Below are 18,339 nucleotides of genomic sequence, written 5' to 3' on the forward strand. Positions count from 1 at the left end.
CAACCAAAGGACTTATATGCATGCATGTAAGCCTAATCAATGGTCACAGACAACAGGGGGATGGGGGCATGAATGGGAGGTGGGGGGGGTAATGGGGGAATAAGGACACATATGTAATACCTTAATCAATAAAGAAATTTTAAAAAAAGAATTATAAAAGAATTATAGAATTATAAGGTATTAAAAGAACTATAAAATAAAATTTAGCTTTATTGTAGTGTTTCTTATAATTAATTATTACAACTCAGAATTTTAAGGCATATATACAGTTTTCAACAAGCAAAACCAACTAATTACTGTGCAAATTTGTAAAAGTAAAAGAAATCTTTCTGAAAAATTTGCTAGAGGGATTCCAGACTTTAAGTTAGTCATTAATCTCATCAACACAGGGCTGTCAGAGAATCCCTTTGCCTGTCTCTTGAATGAGCTAAGAGGAAGAAAGGGTCATGCCAACTGGCACCATATAATAACAAAGAGAACTTGCTTCATCAGGTAAGATGGGTGTATTGGTAGGGATAGGATGCATCTAAAGAATAAAAACTAAAATATTTACATTTTTTATATCTTTGTAAAATTACATTTTTGTTGTATGTGAAGTAGTTTATTTTACTACAGATATGGTGTTGTTTTTATACAGTTTTAAAAAAATGTATTTATTGATTTCAGAGAGGAAGGGAGAGGGAGAGAGGAAGGGAGAGGGAGAGAGAGAGAAACATCAATGATGAGAGAGAATCATTGATGGGCTATCTCCTGCACACCCCAAACTGGAAATCAAGCCCGCAACCCAGGCATGTGCCTTTGGCTGGAATTGAACCTGGGACCCTTCAGTCCACAGGCCGATGCTCTATCCACTAAACCAAACCAGCTAGGGCTATGTTTACACAGTTTTAAGAGAAACTAAGGTATATTAAATAAAAATATAGAATCTGGAATTTTAAGAACAGTGATTTTAGAAATCAAGTAATCTAGTCCTTGTCATATTTATTTATTTGGTATACAAAATGCATAAAATTTTGTTTACATCTCTTATAAATGTGTCTAATGCATTTTAATACTGCTAATTCCTATATTAAATATTAATATTGTTAACTTTTAATTTATTTTAGACACCTGTGCACCCCTGAAGATCCCTGATTTAATCCCACACTCTTGCTTGAGGTTTCTCATTAAGTAACTGATAGAACCAATACTGTGGCCCAAGTTTCTCAATTTGATCCTATGTTTTTCCACTTTTTTCTTCCCTTTCTTGCTGTAGAAAGGACTAATTTCCCTCATGAAATAGTTTACTTTAGAGAGAAAGTAACTGTATCTGGCACATCGATTCAATGTTTGTTAAATGACTTTGTAGTAATATCATCAAAAATACAAAGCACCACCAAAACCGGTTTGGCTCAGTGGATAGAGCGTCAGCCTGCGGACTGAAAGGTCCCAGGTTTGATTCCGGTCAAGGGCATGTACCTTGGTTGCGGGCACATCCCCAGTGGGAGGTGTGCAGGAGGCAGCTGATCGATGTTTCTAACTCTCTATCCTTCTTCCTTCCTCTCTGTAAAAAATCAATAAAATATATAAAAAAAAAAAATACGAAGCACCCTTACCCCTCTCCTCCCCCGCCCCCACACAACTTTTGTTCAAGCACTGAGTGGTTCTTGGGACTACAAACCGCTAAGTTTCTTTGCTTTAAAACATCCTTGAGCATGTGATTGAATAAAACAGCCTATAAAACACCCCATTTACATTTAACCCATTACTACCAACATGTGTGTAACACAGGCCTTATTAACTTGTTCTTTGGATGTCACCAGGAAGTAGCTTTGGCCTAGAGTAAATCATCAACATAATTGACAGGAGATGCTCTTTGCCTGAGTAAATTTATCCCTGAACAGTGGCTCCATAAATAAGATTCTCTGGGACACAAGGGTATTCTTGTAGACAGGCTCAGATCATCAGTAGCCTGTCTTTCCCTAGAGAATTTTAACTCAGATTAAGTTTTAGCTTTCTTACAGCGCTCTAAGAAAGCCTAGCTAGTCCTCATCAGGAGCTTACCCTCATCCTCTATACTTCCTTCTCTATCCTTTAATGAGTTAAACACCCAGACATTCAGACACTAAATGTTAGCTGCTATCTCCTCAAACCCTGGTCCTTTTTGGAATATACTTACAGAGTTCAACACAGGTAAATGGTACAGTGGGTATAACATCTTTCCTCCAGATGTTATATCCACTGTAATATCAACAAACAGAGCAAGCCCATGATGTACCCTGCAGCAGCTCACATTTCATCCAGAGTGAGTCTTTTGTACTCTTCTCTCACTTCTCTCTAGTAGGCTTCATTGAGGCCTGCTGCATCTGGGGCCTGCTGTGTTCACTCACCAAGGTAGGCCTGCTTATCACAGAAAGATTACCTTACTTTCCTATCTGTCCTAGGGAATAATCAGGAATCATCACCTTCTCCACTCTTACTAGTAAGCTTATTTACCTGTTGTTAACTTCTCCAAAGCTGGAACTATGTTATCTTCATCCTTGAGTTCTTATTTGAAGTGAGAATAAATTCTTTTACTAACATTTACTAAAGATTTTTATTCAGATTAGCTTTTGTTTAAATTTACATTTGAGACTGCACATATCCTCTCTTAGGCCCACTCGGAGGTTTGATAATCTCCCTCACCTCTCTGCGTGGCCCTTAAAATCAGTTCCTCTAAAAATGGAATTTTTTGTTTACTACAATACTGGATTATTTTCTCATTTTTTAAAAAGTCTTACTAAAAATTTGAATGTTAATGTTAAGAATACATGTAGCAGTCTCATTTAAGGACAAATACTTGGAGAAATGAAAACTTCCACTTAAAAAAGGTTGTAAGGCTTGGCCAATGTGGCTCAGTGGTTGAGCATCGACCTATGCACCAGGAGGTCACAGTTTGATTCTCTGTTCAAGGCATATGCCCTGGGTTGTGGGCTCAATCCCCAGTGGGAGACATGTAGGAGGCAGCCAATCAATGATTTTTTCTCATCATTGATGTTTCTATCTCTCTCTCCCTCTCCCTTCCTGTCTAATATTAAAAAACAAACAAAAAAATTGTAAGAATAATTGTAAGGTCTTTCTACAATTTTAAAATATTAACAAATAATTATAACATTTTGTTTTATATAAGTTTTGTTAAGCTAGAACCACAAGAACGACCTGGAAGAAATTTGATTTTTCAAAAAATTATGGTTGCACATCTACATTGTCCTTGGGTATGTAGAAGCCCTGCTGAGGTAAATTATATGTTTGCTATTTTTTTCCTTTTCAAGTGCACTTTCAAGTTCTTTTATTCTTAGATTTTGAACTTCACATTGTTCTTTTGAGTAAAATGCACAGGGAGACAACAAATGTCCAGTTTATTCAAATAGTATCTGTATGATTTAATCATCTAGGTTTTGCTTTGCTTCCTGTTAAAAAAATAAATTAGATAATATATTTAAATGCCAAATGACAATTTTATTTACTATTAGGAGATTTAATTGTATATGAGCCCATATGTAAGCACAAATGAAAATAGCATAGTTATATGTTTAGTACATTATGACACCTTATTAATTTATTAAAGGTAGATAAATACATATGTAAATCATTATTGGGACTGATAAGAACAATAGCTGTAATTTGAAATGTCATTTTTTGGTGAGCCTTTTTTTACTTTATTTTTTGTTAATCCTCACCCAAGGATATTTTTTTCCACTGATTTTTAGAGAGAGTGGAAGGGAGAGAGGGAGGGGGAGAAAGACAGAAGAGAGAAATATCAATGTGAGAGAGACACATCTATTGGTTGCCTCCCTCATGAATTTGCCACCCAGGTACGTGCTCTTGACTGGGAATTGCCTTTGGTTTGTGGTTGATGCTCTAACCATTGAACACACTAGCCAGGGCAAGCCTTACATTATTTTTATTCTATCTAGTTCATGTATTTTTTCCATTGGAGTTATACAGAGTAGAGATTTAAAAAAACAAAAAGAGTAGCCATAAACTTTTAATCTCTTACCAAGCTTGGGTCAAGAAACAGGGTATTCCTAGGTATGAGAACAATACACTACAAATAATAGCAGGACATTCTTAACTTGCTCCCGTATCCTAAAATATTCCAATGTGGGAAGAATACTTTATAAATTAGAGTCCTCGTACAAATATTACCAATGATGCTATAGAAATTGCAGTTAGAGATAAAATAGGTTAGAGTAGATGATTTCACATCAGGTGGGCCTAAAGGAATCTTCACTAGGTTCAAAGACATGTTCTCTGAAATATCTGTGCTCTTAACAATGGTAAGTATGGACTCCCTGCAAACTGGAATGATTGAAGATAATGGGAAAAGTCAAGCATATACTCAGCTTTTAGGGAGGAACCAATGGATCACATTCTCTTTAGTCTTCATCTTTCAAATGGCCTGTGGGGAATCTGGCTGAAACCAGCAGTCCCATATCCCCTAGTGTGCGAAGTGGCAGGCGGCTGGGGAGGAGCCCATGCCGCAGCTGGGCGCAGCTCCAGCTCATCCCGGCCTGCTGTGCCTGCCTCCGGCCCCCCCCACTACCTCCCCTCCCCCCTGCCGCCGCCCAACGCCCAACGTAGTGCTGCCACAGAGGTGAGAGAGGCTCGCGCTGCAGCTGCGCTCACCAGCCATGAGCCTGGCATCTGGCCGGGCATTTGGAGCTCATTGATCAGCTGAGCAGTGCTCCCACTGCGGGAACACACTGACCACCAAGGGGCAGCTCCTGAATTGAGCGTCTGCCCCCTGGTGGTCAGTGCACATCATAGCAACCAATCAAACGGTCGTTCGGTCATTCAGTTGACGGGTCACTTAAGGTTTTATATATATAGATGGTGTTAATATTTGAAAAACAATAACAACCAAAAAAACACTCCAAAAAATATATAACATACAAATCTACAGAGGGTGACCAAGTATTCATTGTACAACATGGATTCATGAAAAGCAATCTTACTAAATAAACTTCTTTTCTTAAAACAAAAATGGCAAAAAGAAGTGTAATAGTAGATTAGGTATACCAGATTGCTGACCCTATGTAAAATTGTAATTTAGAGAAAATTCAGTTGTTTGCTCCAGGCTTGTTTAATATACTCAGGTTACTTAAACAGTTATACTTGCCATGTGTGTACAATGTCAAGTTCTGATTTATTCACTTAATATTATATCACAAACTACACACTACTCTTACTTTTATGTGACCAAGTTACTGAGGAATTGGAACTTGGTGGGAGTATAAACATAAAATGGCAAATTTTTCTCTAGTCACATCTCCCACTGTACTGTTGAACACCCTCTCCTCCTGGGCAGATTTCAGTTTTCTTGTTGTGTTTTTTTCTTTTTTCAACTTACTCAAAGTCTAGTCTGGCCTGCTTTAGAAGTTTAGTGTCCTAAAACTTCCTTCATTGCTGGACAGACTTGTAGCCACATGGATCTGAAATGAGGAAGGGAGTATAGTCATGTTTTCACTCATTCTCCCTCTTTAAAGCCCCTAAAGATTGGGCCAGCTGGGTTACAGGCTTGATCCCTAGTAGGGGGCATGCAGGAGGTAGCCAATAGATGTTCCACTCTCACAGGATGTTTCTCATTCCCCTTCTCCCTTCTTCTCTCTCTGAAAATCAATAAAAAAATATATTTTTAAAAAAAGATTGGGCCAGGGAGAGTGTCTCATTCTAGGATATTTTTTCCTCTTTTTCAAGGCTCACTCTTCTGGTGTTGGGGGCTAGAAGTAGAAATAGAAGAGAAATGAATGTTGATATTTAACTACTCTGTTTTGTCATCTCTGCTTCTTCAGCTGACATTGACTGACTGATGCTCTTACTGCCTCTCACATAGCATGCATTCTTAATTTCTGGGCTGAAAGGGTCCTCTGCATTGTACTAATTCCCTGACAGGGAAATTATGGATCCTTGCTACTGTTGTCTCCTTTGTCAGTAGGCATCCCTTCTGGGTAGGACATTGCAAAGGAAGTTCAAGCCCCAATATGTTCCTGTTGTTACTTGACCTATCAAAAATTCACGTATGTGTACTGGGATTGTTATAAAAATATATTTTTTACTCTAAGGATCTGGATCAATAAATTTTGAAAGCCACCAGTGGAAGAGAATATGAACAAAGAGATCATTACAATACAGTGTGATAAATCCTATGCACAGAGTTGGGAGGCTACCCCAGATGGGGTAAGGGGATTAAGGAAGAGATTCTTTAAAAAATATATATATATTGATTTTTACAGAGAGGAAAGAAGAGAAATAGAGAGTTAGAAACACTGATGAGAAACACTGATCAGCTGCCTCCTGCACAACCCCCACTGGGGATTGAGTCTTCAACCAAGGTACATGCCCTTGACCAGAATCAAACCCGGGACCCTTCAGTCCGAAGGCTGACACTCTGTCACCTGAGCCAAACCAGCTAGGGCAGGATGAGATTCTTGAGCTGTATCTTAAAGAGTAGGCAAATTGATGTAAATGTGGAGTAAAATATTCCCAGCAAAGGAAATAGTGTAAAGGTTCAAATATTCTTGTGACTAAAGGGATAAGTATAGCAGAAGTAAGAGGAAGGGGCCAGATGAGGACGCTTCCACTCTTCACCATACTGAGGAGTTTGGATTTTATATTGAAGTCAGTAGAGAGCCATTGAAGGATGAGGAAGTGACAAAATTTAATTCCTATTTCAGATAGAACACTTGACAGCGCTGTGGAGAACGGATTTGAGGCTAGTGATAGGAGGCAGGAAGTGGAGAACTGGAGGCTTGGAGAACAATTAAGAGGCATAATGAAGGCTATTATAATAAAGAGATTTTAAAAAGCACTGAAGGGGTCAGGAAACACAAGTCTGAGTGGCTATTTAGATGTGAGGGGTAAGGAAGAGTCTGTCTGATACCTAGCTTTCTGGTTTAAGCAACGAAGACAATGGTACTGGTCTTCACTTAGGAAATACTAGTAAGAGGACTAATGGTTGGTGGTAGAGTGAGCAGCTAGGAATAATTATTAAACATTTAATTAGCACCTACATAGCTAATGTCAAACATTGAGATAAATGTTAGGACTGAGAGGGTGGATGAAGGAGAAAGGATAGGGCAGTGGTCGGCAAACTGCGGCTCGAGAGCCGCGGTTTGCCGCTCTGTTGACTAATGAGTTTGCCGAACACTGGGATAGGGTGAAAAGACATACTCTGGAAAAAAACACAGAGAAGGTGATGAATTATGGTTTCTGTAAAACCTGCTGTATGTTGTCCAGCTTGAATTGATGTTTTATCTTTCTAAACCTGTATTGCATAAATTTATCACACAGTTGATAAAACATTATATTATATGTTCCCTTCATATTACCTGCTTATTGATATCAATATGTCAGTACTATGTCTAAGAGATGGATTGGAACTTCATAACCATGTAGAGTTCTATATAATGAAATGCCCTACCATCCCTTCAAGTTTATCTGTATGTTTAAGGGGAATTTGTCTCATCTGCTACTGAATTGTTTCTCTGTGATCCATGCCCCTCCTTACCACTCAGTTATGCCTTGGGTTACACTCAGTTGCTGTTGCCACCTAGAATTCTGAGTTTACTGTCTTTGATAAAACGATGTTGCTGCTGCTGCCAGGTGGATCTCAGAGAAGAGGTGACATGAGTTAGGCTACACTTCCCCTTACTGCACTTTAATTTTCTTCCACATCATCAACACAAAACTTATTCACATATAATGCTTTACTAAAGGGTGGGGGTGATTAAAGGAAGTATAATTGCTGACTCCCTGTTTTATTCCCCATCCCTATCCTGAACTATCCAGGTAACCCCACCCATTTAGGGTGATGGAAGAGCAGAGTGAGTAAACAATGACTATTTCTGGGCTTCTTTCCAAGCAGTGATAGTGAGGGACAATATACGCAAGATCATGTATATCTATTACTCCATAATTTCTTTTCCCATGCTGGCTTGACCAAAATCAGGGAAGAAGCAGCAGGTAAGCATTATCCAGAAGCTTCCTTAAAAGTGCAAACTACAGCCCAGCTGGTGAGCTCAGTGGTTGAGCGTTGACCTATGAACCAGGTCACAGTTCGATTCTTGGTCAGGGCATATGCCCAGGCTTCATAAATCAATTTTTATTGATTTCAGTGAGGAAGGGAGATGGAGAGAGAGAGAGAGAGAGAGAGAGAGAGAGAGAGAGAGAGAGAGAGAGAGAAACATAAATGGTGAGAGAGAATCATTGATTGGCTGCCTCCTGCACACCTCACACTGGGGATCGAGCCTGCAACCAGGCATGTGTTCTAACAGGAATCAAATTGAACTGTGACCTCCTGGATAAACAAAAGTTTATTCTTATCCTTTGTGGCATCTTTTGCAGTACAAAGTCCTTATCCTATAGAAGACACTTCTTATGACTCAACTCTTAATTTCTGTTCATTTCATTTTTATATAATTTCCCTCTAAAGTAGTATCCTATTGTCATTGGGAATGGAATATGTAAAATACAACATTGACTGAGACCTTTCAGGTTCTTGGTCAAGATGTGCAAAATAATGTTATTTGAGGACATGCCGTATTGATTTATTTAGCTTTATAGTAAATCTTGAAGCCAGGTAGTGTAAATTATCCAACTTTATTTTCTTTCAGAAAAGTAATTTTTTCCCTTGCTTTGGATTAAATTCGAAGTGTCCTTTCTTATTGACCTCTAAGTAGAAAAGAGGCAAAACCCAAATCCAAGTAAATCATCATGGGTTGGATATTTATGGGCATCTGAGGGACTCAGCAGGATGTTTGTTCTTCTAGTTATATACTCTTGATGGGACTGGAAATACGTGACAAACCACAAAGTTATTTTATCCCATTGTTACCTAATGCTGCTTTGGCCTTTGGCATATGCAAAAGATTTTTGTATCATCCTTTCAACTTTATTCATTTAAAAAAATGAATTGTAGCAATTGCTGCAGTAAAATATTTTCCATACTCTGGAACTCCTGCTACTTATTTTCTTATATTTTCTATAGCTGAACAGTGAGTTTAGTACACATAAAAGAACTCAATATATATTAATTAAATAAAATTTGGCTCATTCCAAATCATGAAATTAGAATGTTAAAAGAAGCATTAAAGCTCATATAGCTCAATCCTCCATTTGATCATAAGGTTTCCCACTAAACACTTGACTAGTATAGTGATAGGGCACTCACAGCCTCAAACATTTAGAGCAGCTCATTCCGTGCATTTCCCCCCAAATCCATTGAAAAGTAAACTGGCTGGTATTGCACAAGGAATAATGAAGACCGTGGTCCAAAAATAAGATCACTGTCATCATCTGTTTGTTTGTTTTTTAATCCTCACCCAAGAATATTTTTCCATTGATTTTTAGAGAGAGTGGGAGGGAGAGGGAGAGACAGAGAGAAACATCGATGTGAGAGAGATACATTGATTGGTTGCCTCTCACATGCACCCTGACCGGGGCCCGGGATTGAGCTTGCAACCGAGGTATGTGCCCTTGACTGGAATCAAACCTTCAGTCGACGGGCCAATGCTCTATTCACAGAGCCAAACCAGCCAGGGCCTCATTTTATAATTTATATGACATAGAGTCAGACGGTGAGGAAGAGCAATTTAGGAAAATATAATTGCAGGAGTACAACTATTTCACCAGAGTTTTGATACCTCCCCCTCTCTTTCCACCAAAATGAGAATTTATTTCAATTAGAACAAATGTCATACAGGCGGTATAATACTTTTACAGTATAGAGAAGCTTTAAAAATGTGTTGTTTTTCTATTATCTATAAGTTGCCTGGGTTAAAATAATACTTTCTGATTTATTAATATCCAGGTGAGTCTACCATCTAGAACATAATTTGCTCAAACTTGGACACTTAGCCCTTCATATTTTCCCCAGCCTAATGCCTTCCATTTCCTCATATAGACTCTTAGCAAGGGAGGTTTTCAAAGCACAACTTATAGCCCTAGCTGGTTTGACTCAATGGATATAGTGTCGGCCTGTGGACCAAAGGGTCTCAGGTCCTATTCCCGTCAAGGTCCTGTACCTTGGTTGCAGGCTCCTCCCCAGCCCGGGGCCCTAGTCGGGGCGTGTGCAGGAGGCAAACCATCGATGTTTTTCTCTCACATTAATGTTTCTCTCTTTCCCTCTCTCTTCCACTCTCCCTAAGAATCAATCCTATCTAATAAAGAGGGAATATGCTAATTGACCATCATGCCACAACAGCCAAGATGGCTGCGCTCACAGTGGAGGCAGGGATTCTGTAACACAAGATGGCTGAGCTCACAGTGGGGGCTGAGTTCCCATAACGAGCCTTAACATATGAGCAAGGACCTCAGGCGGCTCCCCCCGCCCTGGCGCCAGGCGAGGGGACAGGAGGCCGCACCCCCTGCCATTTTGGGCTTGATAGGGGACCTCAAGGCGTGCCTCCTGCCCTGGCCTGGGCCAGGAGACCTCAGGCGCTGGGCCAAGGGACCTGAGGCTGCGCTGCCCGCCTGGTGGGGCTTCACAGGGGACTTCAGGCTGCACCTCCCGCCTTGGGCATGACAGGGGTGGGGCCAGCTGGGTCTGGATCTAGCCCAATGGGGGTGGGGCTGGCTGGGTCTGGGTCTTGAGAGATTTCCAGGTGTACATATATGGGCAGGGACTTGACTCTGGTTCCTGTGGCGCACTCCAGACTCTGACAGGAGGAAGATTTTCATATACATTTTACTAATTTTCTTTCATCTCTGACACTTCTATTATAGAGAAAGGGCAAATAGCAATATTAAAATATTTCCTCTAATTAATTCCCTTTTAATGTGCACAAATTTTGTGCACTGGGTCACTAGTAGAAAAATATCCTCAGGTGAGGATTAACAAATAAAAATAAAGGCATAACTTATAAAATTTTTAAGTTTTGCAATATTTCAGTAAAAGAGTACCATTTTATAATTCTAGGTATAGGTCAAAACCAATATACATTTGAAAGGTACAGATGTTCAAATATGAAGTGTGTGTGTGTGTGTGTGTGTGTGTGTACCAAAGTCAGATCATGCTATTTATTTCAAATATTTTGTGAGCTCTATCTTGATGGGGGCATAATATCTGGCTTCTCATCATAGTGATGACATGTGTATCTTTAACCTAGGAAGAGCTTCATTCCTAATTAGTGATAGCCTAAAGCTCTATTAAATGTTGGTACACCACCTTGATTTACTTCTTGCAAGATGACATCCATAGTAGCTGTGCAGGATATAGAAATAGGTATAAAAATGTACTCATGTTTGTAAAATAATCAAAGGAAGCTAGAAGATAAACAGAAATAGTATGTTATTAAGGATGGAAGGAGGTCCAGGAGTTGTGGCAGAACATGCTCATTGGAATTTGCCTCTTGTTTTAATAATTACATTTCAGTTTATTAGGGCTCTAGGCATTAGTATAATTCTAACTTTCACCCACAAAGTGCCTGGCTGGTTTCAAATTAATATAATGTAAGCTGCCTGGAAGCTGGAGACATGTTTCTATGGGTTTGTCTAGTAGGCTCACATTTCAGTTTTACATCTGGGGGTAATATATTATTTTCATGGGCAACAACTTCATGAATAGATTTAAATCTCCAGCTCAGTGAAACTATGTATTGAGTCTTTTATGAAACCAATTATAAAAAGTGACTATTTATGACAATATATTTGCAATTAATCTCTCAGCCTTTAATTTCCACTTTTGCTTTCTAAAATGTTATTCTTTATAGACTGTATTAATTATCAAGTTTTCAACTTGTTCCAAGTTTTAAAATTATTTCTTGTTTACAGATATCATTTGCAACTTAAGGAGTTATAAAATACTATATATTGGTATGTAACTTGAAAAAACAGTAACAATTCGTTCCGATAGAAAATAATCCATTCACTATAAATAAATGCTTTTTTTTTTTTTTTTTCCTTTTAGAGAGAGAGGGATGGAGAGGGAGAGAGAGAGAAACATCATACCCAAACTGGGGACTAAGCCCCAATGGAGAATCAGACTGGTGACCCCCCCCACCCCCACTTCCCCGAGTAAACATGAGTTAATGCTCAATCAACAGAACCCCACTAAACACTTGAGGGCTCACTTAAGTACTTTTATTCAAACTGAGGGATTCTGGGCTATTAGACATCTGTCCCTTGTAAAGTAACAAAACAAACATCTCAAGATTCTTACTTAGAGAAACTTCCTAAGAGAGAGCAGAGTATCAGGGTCATAAGATGTTAGTAGAACAAAAATGTGAATTTGTACATCCTATGTCCAATTACATTGTTAAAGATCTTTGAACAGACTGAAGAAAGATGTAATGGTGTAGGGACCAGTGGTCGGCAAACTCATTAGTCAACAGAGCCAAATATCAACAGTATAACGATTAAAATTTCTTTTGAGAGCCAAATTTTTTAAACTTAAACTTCTTCTAACGGCACTTCTTCAAAATAGACTCACCCAGGTCGTGGTATTTTGTGGAAGAGCCACACTCAAGGGGCCAAAGAGCCGAGTGTGGCTTGTGAGGCGCAGTTTGCCGACCACGGGTGTAGGCAATTAAAATGCAGCAGAAAAGCTCATTTTAGGAATACTAGTAATGTAGCATTCCTTATCAACAATCACCATGTGTCACCCTTTTCTCATTTCTATTAACTTGGATACTTAATACAATTATGATTAGTGAGACAGGAGAAAAAAGAGATGCCTCATATGAGGATAAATCTTGGAGTTGTTAGACTTTTTTTTTTTTTAAACAGGCAGCATGCTTGGTTTAAAGACACAAACAAAAAAATACACTTAGGGTTGGGATTGTGTGGAAGCATTGACCATCAATAAACTCCTAGAGGGTAGGGACTATATGTTGTCCTTACAAGCAAAACTGTGTCTAGCATATAATAGCTGCCCAGTAAATGTTGAATGAATCAATATGTGGCTCAATATAGTCATAATAGCATTACTCCATTTTAGAGGCATTATTTTGGTTCAAGGGCTAGCTACTACTTATAGAAAGGGCTGGACATGTTTATGTAGGGACAAATTGGGCCAGGATTCAGTGCCAGCCCAGTTCAAGACAAATGGATTTTTCCCCCATTTGCATTTGTGCGGTACCTCATTGCACAAAAGATTTGGGTGATTGGGAATGTGAAGTGAGCCTAATAAAGCTTTATAATAGTACATGAAGCACAAATATGTTAAGCCTATTCATCCCATGCCAGTTTAGGGGCATAGTTCTCAAGTTACGTTTAGTTAGGTTTCCCCCAGAGTGAGTCGTTCCCAATCTTTTTTATTGTTAGTATTTGCCATTAGTTGTCATTAATTCATTTATTATTATTATTAATGAAACATGTTCTTTGGTCCTTCGAAATCTTGCTCAATCTAGGCCCCAAGTGTTCCTTTAAGTCTCAGGATAAAACGACTTTGGCAGAAGTCGTTGCCCAAAGCCACACCCACTAGGAGGCCTTAGGAAACCTGGGGCTTTCTGGCGGCGACTCAGCTGTCAGCAACCACGCGGCGCGTCGGAATCCCGCGGCTGGCCCTCCAGTCTTCCCCAATGGAGGCGCGTCCCCTTCCTCCGTGTAGCGGTTGGGCTGACCCCATCAGGCCCCCAGGTCAGCTCCCTTTTCGGAACCCGGCGTGGGGCCCTCTCCCGGCCCCGCCCGCCCCGACTCATTTGCATAGGGACGCGCGCGGCGCCGGCGAGCGGGAGGGCGGACGCGACCGGGAAGGCGGCGCGCGCGCGCCCTGACAGCTGGGCCCTGCTCGCTCCCCCGCTCGTCCCCGGCTTCCGAGCACAGCATGGCGGTCAAGGTGACTCCAACTCTCTACTGCTGCCTTTATTGCATAAGAGACATTCTGGGGACCCTGCCTGTAGCCCTTCACCTCTTCCCATTTCCTTCTTCGCCTGGTTCTTAGATAGCGTGTCCTGGGGCTCCAGCCCGCGGGTGGTAGAGCTGTGTGGGGCTTGGACCGAGGGAGAGGATGCCTGGTTGGGGGAGGGGAAGGAGGAGGGATTGTGAGTTAGAGGGGCTTGTGAGGACCCCGGGTCGGTGAAGGAAGAGTAGTGTCCTGCTCTAAGTGCATGGGTTTGTGAGTCCGGAGTTGGAGGCCATCGAAAAGGGAGTGGGAGGAAGTGGCATGTAAAGTCGGGGTACCTAAGGCATCTGTATATTGCGTGGGGGGATGGCGTAATTGAGTAATTTGGGGCTTCAATGTGACTGGAGGCATTGGTTGGCATTTGCGCTGCAGGTGGCAGGATGTCGAAAGTATTTGGAAACGTAGCAGCTTTCATATTTTAAGTTGGGTGGAGAAAGAGAGGGAAGCGGAGAATAATTGTATTCTGGATTGCTTTCCATGGGTAAGAAAAGCTGCTAGGCCATGCGATTAATTTGGGTGTTTCAACTTTCCTGTTGATCTACTTTTGCTGGCCTCTTGATTTGAAGGTGAGTGGTTGCTAACCGTGTTGTTAGTGGATGTGGAGTAAAGTAATGGATTGATTCTCACTGCCTTCCCTTTGCAATCCAGATGAAATCTACCTGGTAGATTTTCTCTATTTTAGGCTCTTCACACTTGTCTTTCCACCCTGTAGTCACAGATCTCCAATTTGACAGTTCTTATCGGTATTAGTGCTTTTGGTTTGTTTTAAACTAAATGCCCTTATAAAAGATAAGAGCATTGATTGTTAGCACGTGTGAACTCTAATCTGAAGAGATTATGTGGCCTCTAGTGAAGCATTAACCGGCTTTTTTTTTTTTTTTTTGTCTCTCTCTCTCCCCTTACAGGTGCAGACAACCAAGCGAGGTGATGCTCATGAGTTAAGAAACATATTCCTACAGGTAAATTGGCTTATGTAGTGTGCTTTTTTTACTGGAGGAAAAAGGTGTAAATCTCGTACTTGTCAGGCCTTAACTTTTAGGAATGGTCTATCGTCATATAGCTTATAATTCTTATTAAGGTTTGGACAAAGGTTTTTATTCTTTTAAAGTTTGATAAAAGATTTTTCTCAATTACTGTTTTTGTAACATGACTCAAGACATGTAAAAGAATGCTAAAAGAAGAATTTCCAGCTTCTCTTAAGCACTGACCAAAATAAAATGTATGAATGCATTGACATTAAAATTCTTTCTTGAAAGTTGCATGTTTTTAAAGTTTTCATACTTATGAACAATTCTCTATGTAATTTTTTACAGAGATAAACAATTATAGCTAGTTAATTTATGTGTGTCTTTTCTCCCTTTACTTTTAAACTATTATATCTCTACACTTTTGGGGTTTTATTACAAAATATCACTGTCTGAGATTTTGCCAGGATCCACCTTAACTTGTGATAAGTTTTTAGGATCAGTGACTTGGCTATAAACTTAAAAAAAAAAAAAAGTTGGCTTAGTTTTTTGTTTTGCTTTCTTTTCTTAAATTCCCAAAGTTCATCATGTAGGAAGTTGTACTTAAGTAGATGTAAAGAGAGATAAACTAAGGTGTTCCGCTAAATATTGTGCTTTTTCTCTGAAACCTTTTGAGGACTTTCTATTCAGGACCTGGGTTCTTGTACAGAAATTCTGACCTTAGGCAGGTCCCTGTTGGGTATTAGTTTTCTCTGTAAAATGAGAGGTGATCTTCAAGGTTCCTTCCAACTCCAAAAGTTTATGATTCTATATTAGGAACAGATTCTAACATATGCTGATGAGCCTGGAATAGATGACATTTTTATCTGAGACATGGATTACTTAACCTATTTTGGGGGATGAGGCTGCATAGATGATTTTAGGGGAAGCATAATTTCCAGAATAAATGTAATTGTAATAGAATTGCTCTGTTTATGGTTTGAAATCCTTATTCCTTACATAAGTTCTTGAAAATAGCTAAAAATATGTTAATATTCACACTATATGATTATATCCAATTGTCTTGTGATATAGTTAATTTTGTTTTCTAGATTAGGTAGGCATGGAAGAAATCAGTTGAAATGATGCATGATGTAGCGAAAAGAGCATTGACCTACGTGTCAGGAGCACTGGGTTCAATTCCCAGTCCCGACACTACCTGGTTGTACCGGTGGGCTAATTATCTGGCCTTCCTGGGTTTCATCTTCTCATGTGGGACTCAGGAGGACTTAAGGGAATGGGCATTATAGACGGTGGGAAGGCACCAGGTGTTAGACTGGCAGGGTCGTACTGGATCTGGGTTCAGCAACCTCAGTACTTGAGTTCTGGCTAGGAAAGAATTCAGAGCCAAAACTCAAACTATAAGAGAACATTTATTTGGAAAATCAGAGGCAGAAGAAGTAATTTGTAGAAGAAATGGGGAAACAAGGTATAGAGGTAAAAGAAGGGCCCTAGGAGTGAGGAAGGTAAATGGTAATGTTCCTGGGGGGAGGGGAAGAAAGAGAGGAGCCCGGGCGTGTCTGGGAGGCAGATAGAGGTGGGTCCTCCCACTGAAGGGTTTAAGGGTGGAGATTTTAGGGGAGGTTTCCAGGGAATATCTCAATAGAATATTCAGCAGCTTTCCAGGTGTGTCCTTTCAGGGTCAGGGTTTTCACTGATTGGTTGGTTGGTGTCTGGGCAGGGGGTCATTATTCACTGCAGCTCTTTCTGAAGTTAGCTAGGGCAGTGGTTGGCAAACTGCGGCTCGCGAGCCACATGCGGCTCTTTGGCCCCTTGAGTGTGGCTCTTCCACAAAATACCACGTGTGGCACGCACGTACAGTGCGATTGAAACTTCTTGGCCCATGCGCAGAAGTTGGTTTTCTGCTCTCAAGAGAAATTTCAATCATTGTACTGTTGATATTTGGCTCTGTTGACTAATGAGTTTGCCGACCACTGAGCTAGGGTGTTGCTTGTTTGGTTTTGCTGTTTTTCTGGGCCTGGAGCTGAAATACAACTGAGGTCTAGGTGTTAATCTATGGAGAAAAGATCAGGGGGTCCAAACCTTACGACCCCTGATATGCTAGGGGAGGAAAGGTCACCCTGGGGATGAGGTCCCACCCTACAATTTTCTTTTGCTAGGCACCAGGGCTTTGTGCCCTGGTGACCTCTGTATCTGGTCCATTGTCCTTGCTCTGCTAACGTCTCTCCACCTACCTACCACATTCGAACTGAGGCCCTTCCAATTTTAAAAATCCCATGGGAAAAATCTATAGTTCTGTATGGATTTGTTTTTGGGGGGAGGAGAGATGGAAGTACAAAGAAAGAGCTAGGACTATGCCTAGTTTTTTGACAACTTTAAAATCTTACTATATTTTTACACATTTTTTTGATGGTGCTCTTATTATTTTGAAAATTTGTGGAATTCATAACTGCACATTTAGCACTAACTTTTAAGCATTGACCCAAGAATTACTAATAGATAAGAGAGAGAACATAGTTACATACCTTCAGGAAGGCTTAAAGTACCTAGACACAGATACAGTGTAGTTAGTTGAATCAATTTGAGGACAACTAGCAAGTAACATGGTAGATTTTTTTTTTTTTATTCCTGTCTTGAGTACTTCAAACTGTACTTACTTGAAGCTGTAGGGCTTTGTTTAAGAAATAGTTTTATTTTAGATGCATACGATTTGTTAATATTTTAGAGATAATAGGAGACAAAAGTATGGTACCTATTAACTACACATTTCTTTAGCATTTAACACATTTGCCCAACAAATATTTACTAAGGTCTACTTTCTGTGTGCCTTGTGTGCGCTTGTTTTAATTTAGTACTAGACACCAAATTGAATAATCAAAGGGGAGGATTGTGTCAAGGCTTGAATCCTCTCTGTGACCTATTCCATTTCTAACAGTTTGTGGTTGAAGGAGTCAAGAATAGTGAAGGCATGCCTGGCCAGTGTGGCTCAGTAGTTGAGCGTCAACCTATGAACCAGGTCACGGTTCGATTCCTGGTCAGGGCACGTTCCTGGGGGTTGTGGGCTCAATCCTCTTTGGGGGTGTGCAGGAGGTAACACCTCTCATCATTGATATTTCTCTCCCTCTCCCTTCCTCTCTGAAATCAATGAAAATATATTTAAAATAAAATAAAAAAGAATAGTGAAAGCAAATGTATAGCCTCTGGTAGAGCAATCAAATTGGCTTGCCTAGATCAGAGTGGCCATGTAAAAATAATGACAATGGCTAACATGTATTGATCATTCTACAATTCTACAGTGTACTGTGCATTGGCCTGGTGCTTTAAAGGGTATTTTTAAATTTTCAGAACCCCTTAAGAGGTATTATTAGTGTCCCTGTGAAATAGATTACGTTAAAGGACTTGATTTATGTGACTTAGTTCGTAAGTGGTCGAGGCTGGATTCAAATGAAACTACAGAACCCATACTCTTAACCCTTACATTATACCATTTGTGGGATCTTAAAACAGGATGAT

The 18,339-nt window shown here is 40.0% G+C and overlaps 1 protein-coding gene across 2 annotated transcripts in view; it reads left to right on the plus strand.

Annotated features, from left to right (window-relative positions):
- The window catches only part of SLC25A12 (solute carrier family 25 member 12), a 183,806-nt gene that overhangs the window by 74,395 nt on the left and 91,072 nt on the right, over positions 1 to 18,339 (plus strand). Inside the window, exons 1-2 of one of the 2 annotated variants that reach the window (XM_080667656.1) lie at positions 13,697 to 13,795; positions 14,767 to 14,820. In XM_080667656.1, the coding sequence (XP_080523782.1) occupies positions 13,784 to 13,795; positions 14,767 to 14,820 (66 nt within the window). In that variant the 5' untranslated portion in view covers positions 13,697 to 13,783. Of the gene's footprint in view, positions 1 to 13,696; positions 13,796 to 14,766; positions 14,821 to 18,339 lie in introns of those variants that run through there. The other variant, XM_080667655.1, reaches the window with a different exon arrangement.

Source organism: Plecotus auritus, assembly GCF_963455305.1.
Source record: "Plecotus auritus genome assembly, chromosome: 5".
Taxonomy (NCBI): domain Eukaryota; kingdom Metazoa; phylum Chordata; class Mammalia; order Chiroptera; family Vespertilionidae; genus Plecotus; species Plecotus auritus.